General features: G+C 53.4%; 5 protein-coding genes across 5 annotated transcripts; 3 read left to right on the top strand and 2 right to left on the bottom strand.

The window, feature by feature from the left end:
* Nucleotides 1-122: 122 nt before the first annotated feature.
* Nucleotides 123-3,388, top strand: BCV69DRAFT_37467 (hypothetical protein). The gene has a single exon (XM_025495226.1). The coding sequence runs from the start codon at nucleotides 232-234 to the stop codon at nucleotides 3,223-3,225; it is 2,994 nt and encodes a 997-aa protein (XP_025346534.1). The 5' UTR covers nucleotides 123-231; the 3' UTR covers nucleotides 3,226-3,388.
* A 116-nt stretch (nucleotides 3,389-3,504) lies between these two features.
* On the top strand, nucleotides 3,505-4,845 carry BCV69DRAFT_287936 (hypothetical protein; the record flags this gene model as incomplete). Its single annotated transcript, XM_025493594.1, has 1 exon — nucleotides 3,505-4,845. The coding sequence occupies one exon, from the start codon at nucleotides 3,505-3,507 to the stop codon at nucleotides 4,843-4,845; it is 1,341 nt and encodes a 446-aa protein (XP_025346533.1).
* Nucleotides 4,846-5,446: 601 nt separating this feature from the next.
* BCV69DRAFT_251089 (hypothetical protein) lies at nucleotides 5,447-5,981 on the bottom strand (the record flags this gene model as incomplete). The annotated part of the gene is made up of 3 exons (XM_025490413.1): nucleotides 5,447-5,537; nucleotides 5,610-5,694; nucleotides 5,762-5,981. The coding sequence occupies 3 exons, from the start codon at nucleotides 5,979-5,981 to the stop codon at nucleotides 5,447-5,449; spliced, it is 396 nt and encodes a 131-aa protein (XP_025346532.1).
* Nucleotides 5,982-7,647: 1,666 nt separating this feature from the next.
* Nucleotides 7,648-10,776, top strand: BCV69DRAFT_300205 (hypothetical protein; the record flags this gene model as incomplete). The annotated part of the gene is made up of 2 exons (XM_025494437.1): nucleotides 7,648-7,674; nucleotides 7,846-10,776. 2 exons carry the CDS (start codon nucleotides 7,648-7,650, stop codon nucleotides 10,774-10,776), a joined length of 2,958 nt encoding a protein of 985 aa, XP_025346531.1.
* A 4,768-nt stretch (nucleotides 10,777-15,544) lies between these two features.
* BCV69DRAFT_300204 (hypothetical protein) lies at nucleotides 15,545-16,249 on the bottom strand (the record flags this gene model as incomplete). The annotated part of the gene is made up of 4 exons (XM_025494436.1): nucleotides 15,545-15,603; nucleotides 15,695-15,863; nucleotides 15,941-16,009; nucleotides 16,100-16,249. The coding sequence occupies 4 exons, from the start codon at nucleotides 16,247-16,249 to the stop codon at nucleotides 15,545-15,547; spliced, it is 447 nt and encodes a 148-aa protein (XP_025346530.1).
* Between the last annotated feature and the right edge of the window lie 992 nt (nucleotides 16,250-17,241).

The raw sequence follows: 17,241 nt of genomic DNA, 5'->3' as shown, positions 1-17,241 counted from the left end.
AGAGGCAGGGACATATTAGCAGCGTCGCCCTTTTCAGCACCTCGCGGTCAGCCATCGCCATCACCCTCATCCTTAGCACGTCTCCCATCTGTTGATATCGTCGGCCTCGTCATCCTCATTCCCTGCGGGACTCGACTTCTTCGGTACCTTCCCTACACGACTGCCACACCTGCAACGGCCCCTCCGCAAGATCAGGCGTCTTGATCGCCGAGATCGGCAAAGGGGCCAGCCATGGCAAGCTCAGTGCCGGTGATCAGAGGAATGGAGGAAGAGCAGGAAGTTGCTCGCTTCCTTTTGGAACGCAGCAAACGGAGGCAAGAGGCACAAGCGGCAGGATTCGATAGGCCTTACAGTCGCAGAGACAGTGGCGACGACCATCCAGAGAAGTCCTCTCTCCTCGGCGGCGCAAGGGAGCGGTACAGCGAGGGCTGGGACAGGCCAGGCTCACGTCGTCGTGGACCACCTGCCCGTATTGTCCTACTGGGAGTAGCTGCACTCTGTCTGTCATCCGCCTGGGTACTCTACACAGCCTTCCGGTATGCTCTGTCAGATCATGCCCATGAGAATCGATGGAGATCTGAGACCATTCGCCCTGCCCAGTTGAGAAGACCCAATCGAGATAGATTAGCCAACGATCCCAACATGCCTCCTTTACGAGATGAAGCTGCGGCGACAGGACCCATGCCGGACATCCGAATCGATCCGCCCACAGATCCGTTGCCCTTCACCTTTCCGCCCTTAAGTATCAGAAGGAGAATAGAGCCCGTGCTCGAGTACGAGCCCATCGTCTCGAATTCGGACGCGATAGAAGCATGGATATCAAATGGTGTCGTCAGTCCCAGCATCCGATATCCAAATGAGCATCCTACAAGGCGGTACGATGTCGTCATCTCAAGCGTCAATGGCTCAGATTGGGAGCATCGGCGACAAATGTTGCTCTACAAAAACACCAAGGCACCCATCGGCAAGGTCTTCGAAAGCTGGCCGCGGCTTGAAAAAGGCAAGGCGCTTACAAAGAAATACACACGCCTTTCCAAGCGTACCGATGGGGATGCTGGAGAGAACCGCTTCCGGGAAATCGACGAGCTTCGCTATTCGGCCCGATCGGCATATCACAGCCTACAGGATCTTTCGAAGATACATCTCCTCATTCCTTCCTTCTTTCCTCCTGCTCCCTTTGATCAGCCGGGATCAGCAGGGGACAAGGCGGACTCAGCGCCTGACGGATGGGAAGCACTGCAAATCCAGCGCAGTACCTTCGCTACCGAGAGCGGGCGCCAACAGTGGGGACAGCTTCCACAGTGGCTGCTGACGAATCACACTAACGTGCTCACAGGTAGCCAAGCACGCCTCGAAAGCTCGGCCAGAGCCGGAAACGGGAATCAGACCAGTGTTCAGCTCCGGGTACACCATGACTGGAATCTTTTCGAGCCGAACTGGCTAGTCAATGCAACCCTTGCCGACACAAGCCGCAATGCTCTTGCCGATTGGAAGGAGCAGGTGCTGCCGACATTCAATTCGATAGCTGTCGAAAGCATGCTTGGCTCTGAAGGCATGGCTGGACTGGGGGATACCTTTATCCATGCCAACGATGATATGTTCTTTGGGCCTGGCCTTACAAGCACGTCCTTCTCCAGCCCTCTATTTGGTCCCATAATTCGCCTCGACCCCAACCTGCCGGTCTACGGAGCGCAGGTCTCTGGCCCAAGATCGACAGGTGAATGGCCAAGTCTAGAGCATTCGGCGTGGCTCCTCGATCAGCGCTTCGGGAAGAGGGCTCGTCCTTACGTGCTTCATGTGCCGCGGGTATACAAGACGTCGCTTCTGAGAGAGCTGCGTATGACCTTTGCTCCGAGCTGGCGTCTGACGGGAGAAGCGAGGTTCCGCAACGAGGACCTGCAGAATCGGCCTGAGCTCAGCACCCACTTCTTGGCGGCCCACTTCGTGGTAGAGCGCTATCGAGAGGCGATGCTGTGGTCCTTCTTCATACTCAAGATGGATGAAAATTCCGACGGATATCTGAGCGCTGAAGAGCTCAGCAACCATCTGCTACGGCGACTCGGTATCCAGACTAGTATCAACAGTCTTGCCGACATCCAAGCGCAGGCCCTGTCTCTCGAGGTCTGGATACCCTTCCCATATCGATCTGCTTTGGACGACAATAAGCACGTTCAGAGTCTGCAGAGCCTGGGTCTGCTACCTCCGGGAAAGACCACATTCGAATTCACAGCAAGTGAAGGGGGCTATCCTTATATGACCCTACACCCGTTTGTTCACGAAAGGCCGCCACCACGTCCCAAGTACGCCGGCATGGGCTCGAAGCTGGGCCAGGAAGCCAGAGAGCCCTGGCCCCGATATCATCCTAGGGAGGGGAAGAACCGCAAAAGCGACGGCCGTTTTGACAGAGGAAGGATGGCTACGAAGGTGTCCATCGCCGGCTGTATGTCAGGGGTCGCCATCGACGAACAAGGCCGCATGAAGACAGAAGATGTTTTCAAGGCATGGACTTTCGGACAGGGCGAGAAATGTGGCGATGCCATCATTGTCCATCTCCTGAGCGCAAGTGGCGCAGCTGGTATGGCTGCTGCGCTACCACCGGCCGACAAGATGTTTCCTGGCGTCGCTAGCAACGCAACACACCCGCAGGAGCCTCATCTGCCTCTGACTCCTCATTGGGATAGAAAGGCAGTCCCCAACGAAAGTTCTTTATGGACGGGCGAAGAAGCGCAGGAGAGAGTACTTACCGATGACGTACCGGACTTCTCCCTTGCTTCAATTTCTGCTCGTCAGTCCTGGTCAGGGCTCTCACAAAGAGCATACGCGCAGCGGCTTCTGATGCGCTATCAATACACTCTCGCTGCCTCGCCAACAGAGTTCTACAAGCTATCCACAGACTTCTCTACGAAGCAATTCTTCGATTCGTTCAACATGGACAACGTCGGCTTTCTCTGTCTCAACGACGATTATAGAAACGATCACGTAGGTCGGATGAGGTATCAGTTTCAGAAGTGGGCAAAAGTAGCTTTCCCGTCAAGATCACCGTTTGAAAATGACGTGACCGATAAGGATGAGGAAGGACCAAGACTTATGCACCTGCAGAAACAGACGGTAGCTCAGGAAAATCTACGTCAGGCTGAAGAAGCGGAGAGAAAGGCAGCCAAGAAAGAATTGCAGCGGGTGGAAGAAGGAAAGCGGCCAAGGCCCGCGTACATTGGCAAAGGGTGAAAGATCCGATGTCTAAAGATATACTGTACCCATACGCTTGTAACATTCAAAACAACCAGCATTGCAATGTATATAGTTTCACGAAATCCCATCGCATCCCGTCTCTTGTACGACTGCCTTGGTGGTCGGCAAGCCGGAGGAAAGGGGCGCGTGGCAGGGTGAGCCGGAAGCCGGAAGGGCGGATCCTCGGCCGTCGTGTTCGCTCCGTCCCCATCTATTCTGATCTGCCTCGCCTCACACCACCCAAAGTCAAGGGAGTAAGCTGGCATGGACCCGCCAATGCCTACGGGTGATGGTTCGCCATCAGCTGCAACACCTTTTGACCCTACTCGCCCCACCATCTTTGAGCTCTTGGCGTCCGATCAGCTGTCATCTCTCCTATCCCCGGCCATCCGCTATACCCTCTCCGTCCTAGCTACTCGCCAGCCGCGCATCTTCCTGCGAGCCTTCAACAGCTTCGAAGAGCTATGGGCCGTCTTCATGCTTCTTGTTGAGAGGCACTACCTCCGCACGTGGGGTAGTAGCTTCAGTGAGAACTTCTACGGACTCCGAAGGAGAAGGCGGATGGGCATCAGCGGCATTCGCAGTGGCCAGTCAAAGAAGGGTCAGGGAGGACTAAGCCGTACAGAGATCAACGTTAGTCTGTTCCTCCTGGTTGGCTTGCCTTATCTTCAGCGCAAGGCAGACGATTGGTGGGAGAGAAACGGTGGCGGGGCTACGAGCGACGCTGATCTCTTCGGTGATGATGAAGCTGAGGCAGGTCAGAGCAGCCACGGAGGCTCCACTTGGACGGGCATCTCTTCTTCATCAAACGTCTCATTGAGGGATCGCCTGCGAGCCTTGCACTCTTCACTCAATCCGAAAGCAGTCGCAGCATACCCCTACTTCAAGACGTTCTGGTCTTTCTTCCTCCTCTCCCAATATGTTCGCTATCTCTTCAACAACACGCCCTACTTCTCTCCCCTGCTCTCTTTGTTCAGGGTTGAGATCGTCAGAGCCTCTCCATCAGACTATGCCTCCAACGAGTCGACCTCAGGTTCTCTTCCAATTCTACCTCCTGACCTGCCGAATCCCCTGCAACGGCCGCGAGAGTTCCTTACGAGGATGCTGAGAGGTGGACCTTACATGTTCTTCGAGTCTCTCAAATACGCTCTGCCAGCCAGCATTTTCCTATTCAAATTCTTGGAGTGGTGGTATGGAAGCGAAGAAGTTGGCCGGCGCCGTGATGGTAGAGGCGGTAAGGGAGAAGGCCCTGGAGGCGATGGCGTGCGATTCGGCCCTCCTAGAGTTCTACTCCCTTCGGAAAGAGGCATTCTATACGACGATGAGAAGAGCAAAAGCTACAAGATACCCAGCGTCACCGTGACAGTGCCTCCACAGACTCCTCCAGAGAGCGATGATGGCTCACCTCGGTCGGTCAATACTCAAAGCAGATTGCTCATCCACAACTCCTGCCCCATTTGCGGAGCGACGCCTATGAACAATCCTGCCGTCATTCCTAGCGGCTACGCATTCTGCTACACATGCATCAACGCATATGTAGAGAAGGAAGGTCGGTGTCCCGTCAGTGGCATGAGGCTCGAGGATGGAGAGAGCGGTGTCCGTAGGGTGTTGGGCTAAGCTTGAGAAGGAGCGCATCAAGACCAGCGCAGCAAGCCTGATGTCACGCCTCCTTGCTCGATGGGATGTCCTCCGAGAGCAGCCGCCCTTCTTGAGGCTCCATGCAGTGGTGAGGCCTGGTACTGTTGCGCGCGACAGTCAACCATAGTAGTACATGCGCAACTCAATTTCTTTACTTTACGAATACATTTTCAACCGATGACGTGTCGGGCCGCGTAGACTGCACATGAGCCCTGACTCAATTCGGTGTCTTGAATGGCGGTCAAGTGTCTGTCTCAGTACTACTGCGACGAGGTGTCCCGGTCTTAGTATTTCTTGATCGCATCTTGGCTGCGCAAGTCCGGCCTGCCGATATCAAAGGTTGGAAGGAAGTTGACAGATGGAGCATGGATGTCACCCTTGAAGAAATGAAGGCCTGAGTCCCAGAGCAGCAAGCAAGCTATCAGTACATATGGCGACGATGGCATCTCTGAGTACTGATACTCACCGAAGCAGATGGCCAAGGCAAGGTGGCCTAGCGCAAGCAGGGTGAAGAAGAGTCCCCATACTATGGACACGTCGAAGAGATTTCGTCAGTCATCGAGCTCACTCTGAGTCATCGCTATCTCCTTTGCTCACTGATTGGTCTAGACCCTGGCACAAGTCTGCTCAGGAGGCCCGAGTCGGACTCATTCTGTTTACGATACAGAATGCTAGGGAGTAAATAGCGAGGAGTTGTCAGCCTGCCGATTATGCCTTATGGAGGTGCTTGACTGATTTCTCACTCATCGAGAGTATCCCAGACTACATAGAGGATCGACATTAGACCAAGAAAGAGGATGTAGAAGCGCAACAAGCGACATTGGAAGACTTTCCGCCGCACGGGAGTGGTCAGCTCTCGAGCTGCTCTTGATCAGCTCAGCAACGTCAGACTCACCGAACCAAAGTACGATGCTCCCGCTCACGGTCGCAAAGACTTGTAGCTTCACCAAAAAGCCCTCGGCAAACCAGAACACTATCAGCCAAAGGGGCGCATGAATGAGGTACATGACCTTTGAAGATCTCTCGTCGAAGGCCACAAAGACCATGATGGTGCCGAAGATGATGGATCCGATATAGCCTGAGAGGAGGGTGAACATTGGGGAGCCATTGCGCATTGTACTATAGGGAATAGGGCAAGCGATCCGCTGTCAACGTACTGAAAATGCGGTATCTCATTGCGTAGACTGCTTCTTTTCCTCTCACCTGATGGGACCACAACCCGGGTCTATGCCTACGCTGCAAATACGAGCACCACCAAGCAGTCCGGCGAAGCAGTGCGCAAGCTCGTGGACCAAATTCGTATACATCTGCAGCGGCAGCAGTACCAGCAGTGACAGCCTCTTGACTGCCCAGAGCAACGTGATGACCACCAAGAAGACTGGTATCATGATGAGAGTGACCACTTGGGGATTGTGCAGGACCGGGAAGAACGGCCTCCAGCTGACACGCCACCAGTCGTCATCGGTAGGAGGAAGCACCGGCCAGCAAGGCTCTTTACCTTCTCCTTGCCATATCCCATTCTGCCAGCCATCTTTGCACCAATCGCTGGGCGGCTTCTTGCATTCTGGTCCACCTCCCGGGATGACCTTGTGCTTGTAGGTCGTGCTTGCGCTGGTCACGACGTGGGGCACCTGCTCCCACACCCACTGCGTGCTCAGTACGGGGAAGACGGTCGTTTGCCAAATGCCCAGATCTGTTTGCCAGTAGGTAGAAGTCTGCTGAATGGTGTAGCAGATGGGCGTCGCGGGTGGAGGTGCAGGCTGATCGATGAGGGTGGTCTGATGAACCCAGACCACATCTGTCTTGGTACCGCAAGGAGGCGCTTCGCATTGGCAGTCTGGATGATCTGGCTCCGCAGCGCACTTCTTGTGGTGGGGAGAAGGCCTGCGCCTCTGGAGCTGATGCCCAGGTGACCTTGGTAGAAGAGGCGTAGGAGCTGCCGCGGCCGGAATTGGAACTTGTGCGACGAGGGGTGAAGGAGCAGCAGTAGCCAACAACGCTCCGCCGTTGATTCTTGGAGGAGCAGTGGGTAGCGGTGTAGGGCGAGCCGGAGCATTTGCTCGATCTGCGTCATTCGCATTGGGTGGCGGTGGTGGTACTGGCGGAGCTGATAAAGGTGTATACCCTGTGTAGAAGACAACCTGACCACCTGGTCGACCCTGCCTTGCATACCTCAACGCTTCAGAGGCTTGCACAGCTTCGACGTCGTAGTCTTCGAAGGCTGGAGGTGATACTGCATCCTCTGATGGATGGATGATGTCTGTCCATGTTGTCTGGTGATGAGTGTCCTGCAACGGGATTTGCCGGATTGACAACTTCGCCTTGCTGCCGGATGGAAGGTAGGATGGAGACGAAGCCTGGGCTAGGGAAGCTTCATCGATGGCTTTGAGAGTTGTGTTCGCCACGTCGGGCAGCTGTATCAAGGCTGGCATGTTGACAAGTGAAACTGTGTGTAGTCGTAGGTCGTAACGGTATGCAATGGTGTTGGTACGAAGGCCTGCCGGTACCCAAATCCTAGCTGTGTCCGCCTCTCCCTCCGTGATCGTCAGATGACATTCTACCCATGTTGACTCAAACCAATTACGGCCCGCCAGCCGCGTACCTGTTGCGACCGCGACGCGCCCTTGCGCATGGCCGAACGAGCAATCCCAACCCCTTGTCCCACTCTCCTTTGTCCTTCATCAGTCTCTGAGCGAGCCCGAGAACGTCTGCAAGGAGGTGAAGGTAGACTCCACTCAAGTCTCTGGCGATCAGCCATACTCGCTGTAGCATTCCTAGGTGATGGCAATGGAAGCGGCAGCAGATATGGTCCGTAGGCCTTGCGCCGGAGATCGGAGGGCCGTCAGCATCGTGGTGGCAAAGCGGTAGGAGAATCTCAATCAACACATTGCCATCTGTGCCTGAGCCGATACGAGGTGATCTTGCAAGGGCGAGCAACACCCGAGTGGCCCACCTTCGCACCACGCCCACTTCTACCAGCACCTCGGTAAGAACACCTTCTTTCAACAACATATCTTTTGGTCGCCAGGCTGCGATCGATCCATAATGAGCACGTCCTCTTCTTCTCACCCACAAGCGCGAGATCGTGCGGCAGCGCCATCCAGCGATGATGTTCCCGCTCAATCCCCTGCCCCTATACCTCGACCTCCCAATGCCTGGATTCTCTACCGCTCTCACAAGATCGAGCAGCTTCGCAAGGAGGAGCTCCGCCTGGCAGCTCAAGAACAAGCAACAGGAGGCGGGTCCGGGCCTACGACTCCCGCAAAAGGTCATGCCAGACGATCTTCAAGTGGAGGAGGTGGTCTCAAGAGGGGTGCTCTGACAGCCAGCGCTCTAGCCGCCCTCGGCAGCACCTCGCAAGATGGTGATCCTAGTCCCACCAAGCCCTTCTTCGGAGCCTTCGAGGAGCGAAGAAGCAGAGTCGGCAGTCCCACTCCTTCTCTGTCCTCGACCTTTGCGCCATCGTCTTCCTTCATCCAGCCACCTTCGACCTCGACTTCCTTGCGCGAACACTCGTCAGCAAGCGGCATGACGGCTTCTACAGCTGTCCCCATATCGACTCTCCTAGCACAGATGTGGAAATCAGAGCCGGAGTCGGTCAAGTCGACCTTCAAAGACATGGCCAAGCGAAAGGAAGCAGAGCATAAGCAGGCATATCCTGAATACAAGTACACACCGCGAGTAACAGAGAAGTCGATCAAGGCCAGACAGAAAGCCAAGGGTCTTAAGAGAATCGCTACGGGCAAGGTCCAGACCGAACTGAGTGCCGTCCAAGGACCATCCCCTCGTAGCCCTCGCAGTACTTCGCCTAAGAGACAACGTTACCCCCCACCGCAAGCCAGTCCACGTAGAGGCCTTCGTTCCGCTCGTGGACAGGGCTCACCCGGTCGCGAAGAGGAATTCCGACGATCGCTGAGCCCAATGCGAGAAGCAGCAAGGCCGTACCCAACCCTGTCCAACTCTGTGGATGCCCACCCTGCTGAGACACGAGCAGTCCTGCAGGCGCCGGATGATGGCACTGTGAAGGGCTTGAGAAGATCGCCGCGCTTCAAGCAGGCTGCCGTAAAACCCTTTCCAGACACCAATGACACTTGTACCAATACGTCGCCCGCACAAGGTACCGCAGAGGAGACTCAGGAAGTCGAAGCTGCCAAGGTCGATGAGCTCATGCAAAACATTGTGAAGCCTGTGGAGGCGCAGCTCAATAGTTCACCGGAGGCTCAAGTAAAGCACGGCGCTATTGCAAGCGCCCCCTCTTCGATTCTACCATGGTCTCCCCCAGAAGCGAGCATTTGGACCGGCGATGACGACAGAGCAGAATTCGACTACGACATGCACTCTTATCTTGCCGACCAAAGCCTGGAGGGATCATATGCTGCTGGGAGCGTGCTCGAGAACATGGACTCGTCAACTGTCGACATTGCATCACCATCGCATGCAGCAATGGGCTTCTTTGCACCTTTTGATGAAGCAGGGAATGACGGCGATCGATCGATCGTAGACATTTTGTGCAGTGATCGGGCGCACCTTGACAGCCTGTTGAGATCAGACGTGCACACTGTAGGAGAGAGGAAATCTCCCTGGAGGAGATCAGACTGTGAACAGGATCTTTCCTTCGAGTACCTCTCCGCAGATTCATCCGGTATGAAGTATGACAACTTCATCAAATTGCAGGATGTATCCTGGCGAAAGCGTCGCCACCCTCATGATGTCTCCACAAACACCTATGAGGAGAAAAGCTCAAGAGGTACCACCCAACGGCACGATCGACAGTCTTTGCAAGACGATGACATGTCTTACACCTGCTCGTCGCCTGTGGTGGACCGTCAAAACTCCACTCAGACGATCACGAGAAACAATGCTTCACAGAGTGACACTAATGGCGATCGCATTGCCGAGCACTCGTCCGCCTTTATCAAGTCGGAATTGCTTCTTCCAGAACTCCAGGACTTCTCTCTTCCGTTGGAGCTAGTCGACTTTTCTTTCGACCACCGGGACAGGGAGGTAGCAGATGGCATCCCGTCGCCGCAGGGCCCGTGCGACGAAGATACTGTCGTCAACGTGGAGGACGACTCGATGATCACATGGGCAGACACCGAGGGTACACAAGAACAATACTCATCTGCATGTGCTCCCGAGCAGCTCAGATATGGTGATCGTCAGACTTCAACGACACATGGCAACAGCAGTCCTCTTTGGACACGACAACACGCAAACTTCGCAAGATTTCTTCTCCGGCAAGCAGGACAAGAAGACGTTCTTTCTTCCGGCTCCAGCCCAAAGTGTACACCATTGCAGGCAGGCTTGCATGGAGGAGAGTCGGGTTCCGTGTCGACGCCCAAGGTCTTCGACTTAGGCGACGCGATAGAGCCCGGACTGACTCTGACACATGGGGCTGCGATGCCAAACCAGTCTACAGCCCCGCTTCAGCGGAGCGCAGGTGGGCGGCCCGCCCTGCCCTTTGCCCCTAAGTATGACTTCATCAACAGCGCCCTCCCTCGTTCTGCTCAGGCCCACTACTCCAGTCCTTGCGGCTATGACACATCAGATACAACAGCCTCTTCACCTAGCTCACCTTTGACATCGCGGATTTCGCAATTCGAGTGTGCAACATCCCCGATGCTGTCCACCCTGGCGAATGGACCGATGTCCCGCGTCGGTGAAAGAGCAAGGCAATGGGAGGCTATGACGGAACAGGGCCGACAGGCATCCCGGCCACCTGCAACACGCCGAAGCGACATGAGTCGAACTCCCAAGGGGGAATTGCTGCAAGCTGCGTCGCCGGCTCCGGTACCTTCGACAGTGACCGAACGCTTGGAGCTCAATGGATCATACACAGAAGAGGAATTAATGGATATGTTGGCGCGAAGGAGACTGCAAAGGGCAGAAGGTCGAGAGCGTGAGCGGTGAACAGGAGGGAAGGGAAAGAGACTGGAATGCTCGGGCAGGACCTGCGGGCTCCATTGACAGCAAACGATGGTAAGAAGAATCAACAGCTCCAAGGATGTTCATGATGTAATCCGAATGAAAATCCAATTAGCCTGTGTCATACATGAATTCAAGTATCTCTTGACATCATGCCCAATGCAATTCGCGCACGAGAATGACTTACTCTCAGTGACTCAGGAACGTTGCTGCTGGATTGCAGCCTGAGAATGGCTGCCCGGACAGCAGTATAGCAGCTCAGGAGAACCAAGTTCTAGGCATGAGATGACTTCGCGATGGTTACTGTACAACGAGGGCTATACGCAATATCGAACGGTAGGAATCTTCGCACTACTGAAGCAGACTGTCTACTCCGGACGATGCCGCTCGAAAAGCCCTGACTGGCTTTGCCGATTCTCGTAACCTGTGTTCGGGGACCCTGATTGAAATATGTACTGTACAGTACGTACGTTCTTTCTGTTGTCTTACTGTACCCTCTGAGCAACATCGCAGGACAATGGCAGAGTTGACTGCAAGATACAGTACCTCATGCCACTCGACTTGAGCCGATCGACAATCAAGACAGCAGCTCGGTGGGCGACGCACAGCTGATCAAACACATTTGTACTTGCTTGTCCCTGCCTGACAACAGCTGGAAGTGGGAGCTCTATACTCCTTTCGTCACTCAATTGTAGCCAGCTGCAGGTGAGATTGACATGCTGCCTTGAGGTCTGGCAGTCTGCCTTGTAATTTGGCAGTCTGAGCCTGAGGTTAAGCCACGCTTTAGCCAAGTTCAAGCACTACTGTAGAGCAGTGTCAAGCGGCTACTTCTGAACATGCATGCTGCCAAAATATTTTTGCCCTGGCTAGAAGTTTGGTGCAGCGGCTAATTTGACGCGCATTTGGCTGAAATTGAGTGACGGAAGGAGTACTGTGGTTCAGCGATACAAATTGATTCACTGGTTTCTGAGTATCCAATCATCGTTATCAGCCGCATCGACTGGCGACAGCCGCTACTGTACATAAGTGTTTACTGCAGATCAGTGGTTATGTATTGTACAGTACTGTACAGTACAAGTGCTAATGGGGATGTCGAGCTCATTGCTGTCTGGCTCTGCCTGTCAGTACAGTACGGTACAGTATCCAAGTGTGATCGCGGATGCACACTTGCAGACTGAAGAGTGTCAATGTCTCGGAAGTTTTAGACAGGCCTAACCTGCCACTGCCGCAAGACTTCGACCATCAACCATTGGTCAAAAAAGGTATCAGATTGATCACTGTATAGAGATGAAGTCAGGAAGGTACTGTCCAGTACAATATTGTACGGAAATAGACAACAGATGCGTTCTTTTGACCTTCATTGCTCCTTTTGTCAGTTAAGCCTTGCCAGATGCGCGTCAGAATGGCACATCAGCCTTAGATCTGGCCAGGGTAAGAAAGTCCTGGCAATCTGCTGTGTCAATTTTGGCAGCTGGACACTGCTCTAGTGGCTGAACTCGGCTAGCACTAAGTATGTGTTGCTTGCAGGCTCAGAACCTCGCCAGGCAAGCTGCCGGAGTCAGACTGCTGGAAAGAGTCTGACTTTGGTCCAAAGGGTGATGGAAGGAGTACTTGAAATCTCCTCTGATACAGCATGACTGTGCAGTATCTGCAAAAGCTGTCTACTTCACTCTAGGGATGTCCTCCACCTGTACTTTTGGTGCATTGCAGTGCACAAGACGGTCGATTGAATCGAATAGTCCGGCATCACAGCAGAGCTTCGTGCCTCTGCATACTCCTTTTGTTCCTCCATTCTAGCCAAATAAGAGCCTGTTGCTTTTGCAAAATCCGGCAAACTGTCTTCGATTTTGGCCAAATCGAGCCACGCTCACGCAAAGACAGATCACTGGAGCAGTATCTGGCTGCCAAAATTGTACGTGCATGCCGCCAAAGAAAATTCGTCCTGGTTAGAATTGGAGCAATTGGGCTACATCCAGCTGCAGCCGGCTAGGGTTGAGTGACAAGGGAGTACTGTACTGTATGTGACCGCCATAGAGTCAGAGAACTTTGACAGCAGTGCGACTTTCGCGGTGAAACTGTATCGTACTTACATGGTGACGGGACGCTGTGAACACACGATGCTGCAAGGTGACCTGTCCGTGCTCGCACATGTACAGCTTTCGCAACCAGGTACTGTACCACTTTGTACTGCAATCTACGCCGTACTGAAGCAATACTTCAGCGTGACTCGCGTCCTTCCGTCAAGCTTGCACAAGCTTGTGTCGGTCTGATAGCACTGATAGCAAGACAAAGATTGCATCGATCCGGTCAAAGACTAACATACTCTTGTGAATCGAATGAGTCGGCGTGCAGCCTTTGACGCAAGTATAGCAGAAATTTGGGAGAATCGTTCCATAAGAGCACTCAATGTTGTTTGCTACAGTACAGTATCTCACCAACGCAGACTCTTCTCTCTTTCAAATGCTCCAGGAAGGTTTGAAAACGTTCTTGCTGAAGAAAAGCTCTGATCTCAGCAAAATTTACGCCAAGTAGGCAGGTGGACGCGATGTCATGCTACTATTACGCAACGCTGTGCTAAAATACGAATGAAAGATAGTCTTACGCAATCTAATGCAAAGATTCCCCCTCTGATAGAGAGGTCATGCATTGAAATGCCATGTGGAGCACCGGATAACGTAGTTCTATCAGATCGTCAGCCTTCTCGTATCACATTGGTAGACAATTTGGCCCAAAGCGACACACAGGGTGAGTGAGACTCTTTAGGAGCGAGCGAGGGCTACCGAACAAGTTCCCAAAGGATGGGATGAGAGCGAACATACCTGGAATGAATGAGGCAAGTGGAGCATGTTACTTCTTTCATCACTCGATTCTACTGTAGCCGTCTGCAGCGGTTCTTGGCCATGCGTTCTGTTTCCAGCCAGCACAAACATATTTTGGTCATCTAAAATTTGAGGTTGGGCTGTATGACGCTGTTGTAATGCCTGAGCTTCGCCAAGATGTGGCCTGATTCCAGCCACAGATTGTCAAAGCGCGGGGCAAGCTGCCAGATCTCCGATCAGTTCATTCCTTTGAATTTGCACTAGTGAGAATTGAGTGACGAAAGAAGTACAGCACATTCTTGTGAGAGTAATGCAACATCAGGAAGGTTTTCGCCAAGGATCAGATCCCGTACTGTCCTGCTATAGTAGCTTACTCGCCGCTTGCGCGTCAAGTCGCGCGTCCCTGCAAAGACGGCACATTTGCCAAAGAGTGATGCAAGATCCTCTTCGATTATACGATACTGTGCTCCAGACGTCTGAGAATGAACAGTGTGCCATGCTTTCTGAGGTCCTGTGGGATTGTGCCACTGAATGTACAGTAGAGGGATCCTGGCGCATTCTGTGGGATGCCCAGTACCAGCCGTACAGAGAGTCATCCATGGATGGGAGAGCAACAGCGTGTAGCTCCCTCTAGGCATGTGCTGTGATGTAGGCTTGGCTTTGATTGGATTTGTTTTGGCCAAGCACCGGGACGCTCCGTCATGCCACTTTTGTAAGCTCAATGTGCGCAGCTGAGATTATGATTTGAGGCAACATTTTGGGGTTTCAACGTTGCGAGCTCAACAGTGGGTTACAAATGGTACCGGCTGACCCATCTGCCGCAACAGTCAGAGGTACACGCGTAATTTTGATTCGTCAGGTGTGACTGCAGTCTCGTTACTTCTCTGCAGTAAGGTAGACACCTTACGGTACATCATGTGGACCTACTGTTGTCTCTTCTACGATTCACATCAAACCTCACTTCCAGTGTAAAGAGGGCTAAAAGATCGTGGCAATTCGTGACGTTGTTTGTCGGCAAGGTCGTTGCTGTCTCAAACATGATTCCGTGCTCAGCTTCGGAGGAAATCTCTCATCAGGCCAATCGAGCCTTCTTCTCCGGCCGGTCCCTTCGAACCCTTCCTATCACTAAGCGTCGAACCGGTCACGCATCGGCGCCATGCATCATGACCGCATCACACAGACAAGAAGCTGGACAAGGACGACCCGGACCACATCTCCTGGCTACTGGAAAGAGCGCAGACCATTGTAGCACGGTCAAGACGTCCCGCTAGTCTCCGTGCGGAAGTGTAGCTTCAGTAATGCGAAAAGATTCGAGGAGATGAGAATCAATTGTATTGCGGACTCGAGGCGATAGATGATATGAAGAGCGATACATGCCTATAATTTGGTCAACCGGATCCTTCCCTCCTCGTCTTCTTTCTCGAGGAAGGGCCTGTGGCTCGTCTTCTGAGGTCCCTCGTTTCTGGAGCACTTTAATCACTGCGTCCTTCGCTGGCCCCTCCTTCCCGAGTACCTTCGTCGTCTCCTGGTCCGCCTCCGTCTTCTGGCGGTTTTCCGTCATCTCCGTCACCTCCAGGTCTGCCTTCCACAGCAGTACGATGCAGTCGCGAATGCATTGTCTTGTACCGTCTTCATTTCGCTCGGCAAATACTGCAGTACCCGTCCCGAATGGTCCAGGGCGTACATCGAGTGATCGCAGTCCTCTCTCGACATTGAATTCCTTGGCCTTGACACCAACCCTTTTGTCAGCCACAATCGTAAAGCTTCTGTGAGCAGCGATGGCCCAGTGTCCATTCAGGAGCGTGGCGTGTTCTTCCAAACACAAGAGAAGTAGAATCTTGATGATTTCGACCTGGTCTTCGTGCTTGCTACTGTCAAAAGGTCGAGAACAGCCAAATATGGCTGCGTCGAGGTACCAGAGCCTCACCAGACTTCTACACCACGTCACGTAGTAGAGATCTGAATTGACAGTACTGTACTGGCACATCTTTCTCTGACAAAGGTGTGTAGCGGTCAAAAGAGACTTCAGTTCTCACGATTAGCAGACAGGCCTCGTTGCAGGTTTCGGACTCGCCCTGACTCACGGCATATCGCAAACATTGAAACAATCTCTTTCGTCACGTCATCAGACGCTGCCGCCTTGACTCCTAGAAACGAGACGACGTTGGACCAGTGGTTGTTGGCTTGGCCAGCAGATGGCTTTGAACCGCGGACAAAAACGTCGACTTTGTTAAACTCTGCATCATCAACGTCCTTTCGTGAGACATGAGACATTATGGTGAGAGTGAGAGAGGAGATCCGGTCCGTTCCATAGGTGATTCTCCACTCACATTATCCATGCGTACATCCTCCATAGGAAGGAAATATCCATAGTCTGATTGTGTCTGAGGTGACGTCTCCTGTTTGTGGAGCTTGACCATCCTCTGCTTGTCATTGCCGCACTTGGCTACGTACCGCCGCGCCCAAACGGCAGATGATCTTTACCAGACCTGTATCAGGGTTCCTGGACCTCTGCTTCTTGTCTTTTCCTTCTTCTTGATCTCCGTAACGTAATCATTCAGCTCCTGGGAAGCGTTGACTACTGCATCAGTGGCTCCGATGCGCTCGGCAGATTGCTGAACGTCTTGGGTCGTCTCCATGGCGTATAACGTGGGGTTCCATCGCCCGTTGCCGTCCTTCTCCATGCGGTCGTCTATTCAATCTCTGAGATGAAGTCTGGCATCTCGGCCGCTAAGTTTGCTCAGCTCTTTAGGCAATTGCTCGGGGTGTAACTTCCACATTTTGACCCCATCGCCGACCTCAGCATCTGCATTGGCCGACTGCATGTCGTCTATACCTCGGCCAATAATCGCCTCTGCGTCTGTCATCTCTGGTGGCCGCCCTCGGGGGCTGAGCCCCTCTCTCATCTTTCCCAAGTCGACGAGCAAGAAGGTGTCAGAAGTGCCATGCAGACGGCAAACGTTGCCCTCGTTCAGATCGCGGTAGTGGTATCCTGCCTTTGCAAGGCTGAGGAGCTGCTGCGCAAGCTGCAGATGAATATGGACGAGATGAGACAGAAAGATCTCTTTGCCAATGTGTTCTGCCAGAGGCTGCCTAGTCACCAGGGCACCGAAAGCTCGAGGGGCGTTCTCGACTCTGTACACGAACTACTGACCGGCTCTGACTACGGTCACTGGTGTTGCTGAGGTCGTAGATCTCTCTGAGGTCCTAGTCTGAAAGCTAGTAGTTGGATCTTCGCTAACCCACTGGACTCAGGAGCTTGGGGCAAGCCTGAGCCCTGGGTGTTGTGTGATCTTCAACTCGTGCGCACGCAAGTGCTTTGGCCGCCATGTGAAGTTCAAGACCAAAGGAGGTTCATCCTGAACTGCATGCAAATACTGCAGTGCAAGAGCCAAAAGGTCCGGAGCGTACGGCGAGAGGTCGCATTCCATCCATGACTTTGATCGTGTGCGGAACAGCAACCTCGTCACCCTCGATCTCGATGTGCGTCTGGGCCGCGATAGTCGAGTGACCACACAGCTCTACCGAATATTCCTCCTTGGAAAAGGAAGTGTATGATCTTCACAACTTCGGCTTGATCGTCGGGTGTCCGAGTATCGTATGCTAGGGAGCAGCCGTAACTGGCTGGGTT

This window comes from Pseudomicrostroma glucosiphilum (genome assembly GCF_003144135.1).
Source record: "Pseudomicrostroma glucosiphilum strain MCA 4718 unplaced genomic scaffold BCV69scaffold_11, whole genome shotgun sequence".
Lineage (NCBI taxonomy): Eukaryota > Fungi > Basidiomycota > Exobasidiomycetes > Microstromatales > Microstromataceae > Microstroma > Microstroma glucosiphilum.
This window is presented reverse-complemented; position numbering and strand designations above follow the sequence as displayed.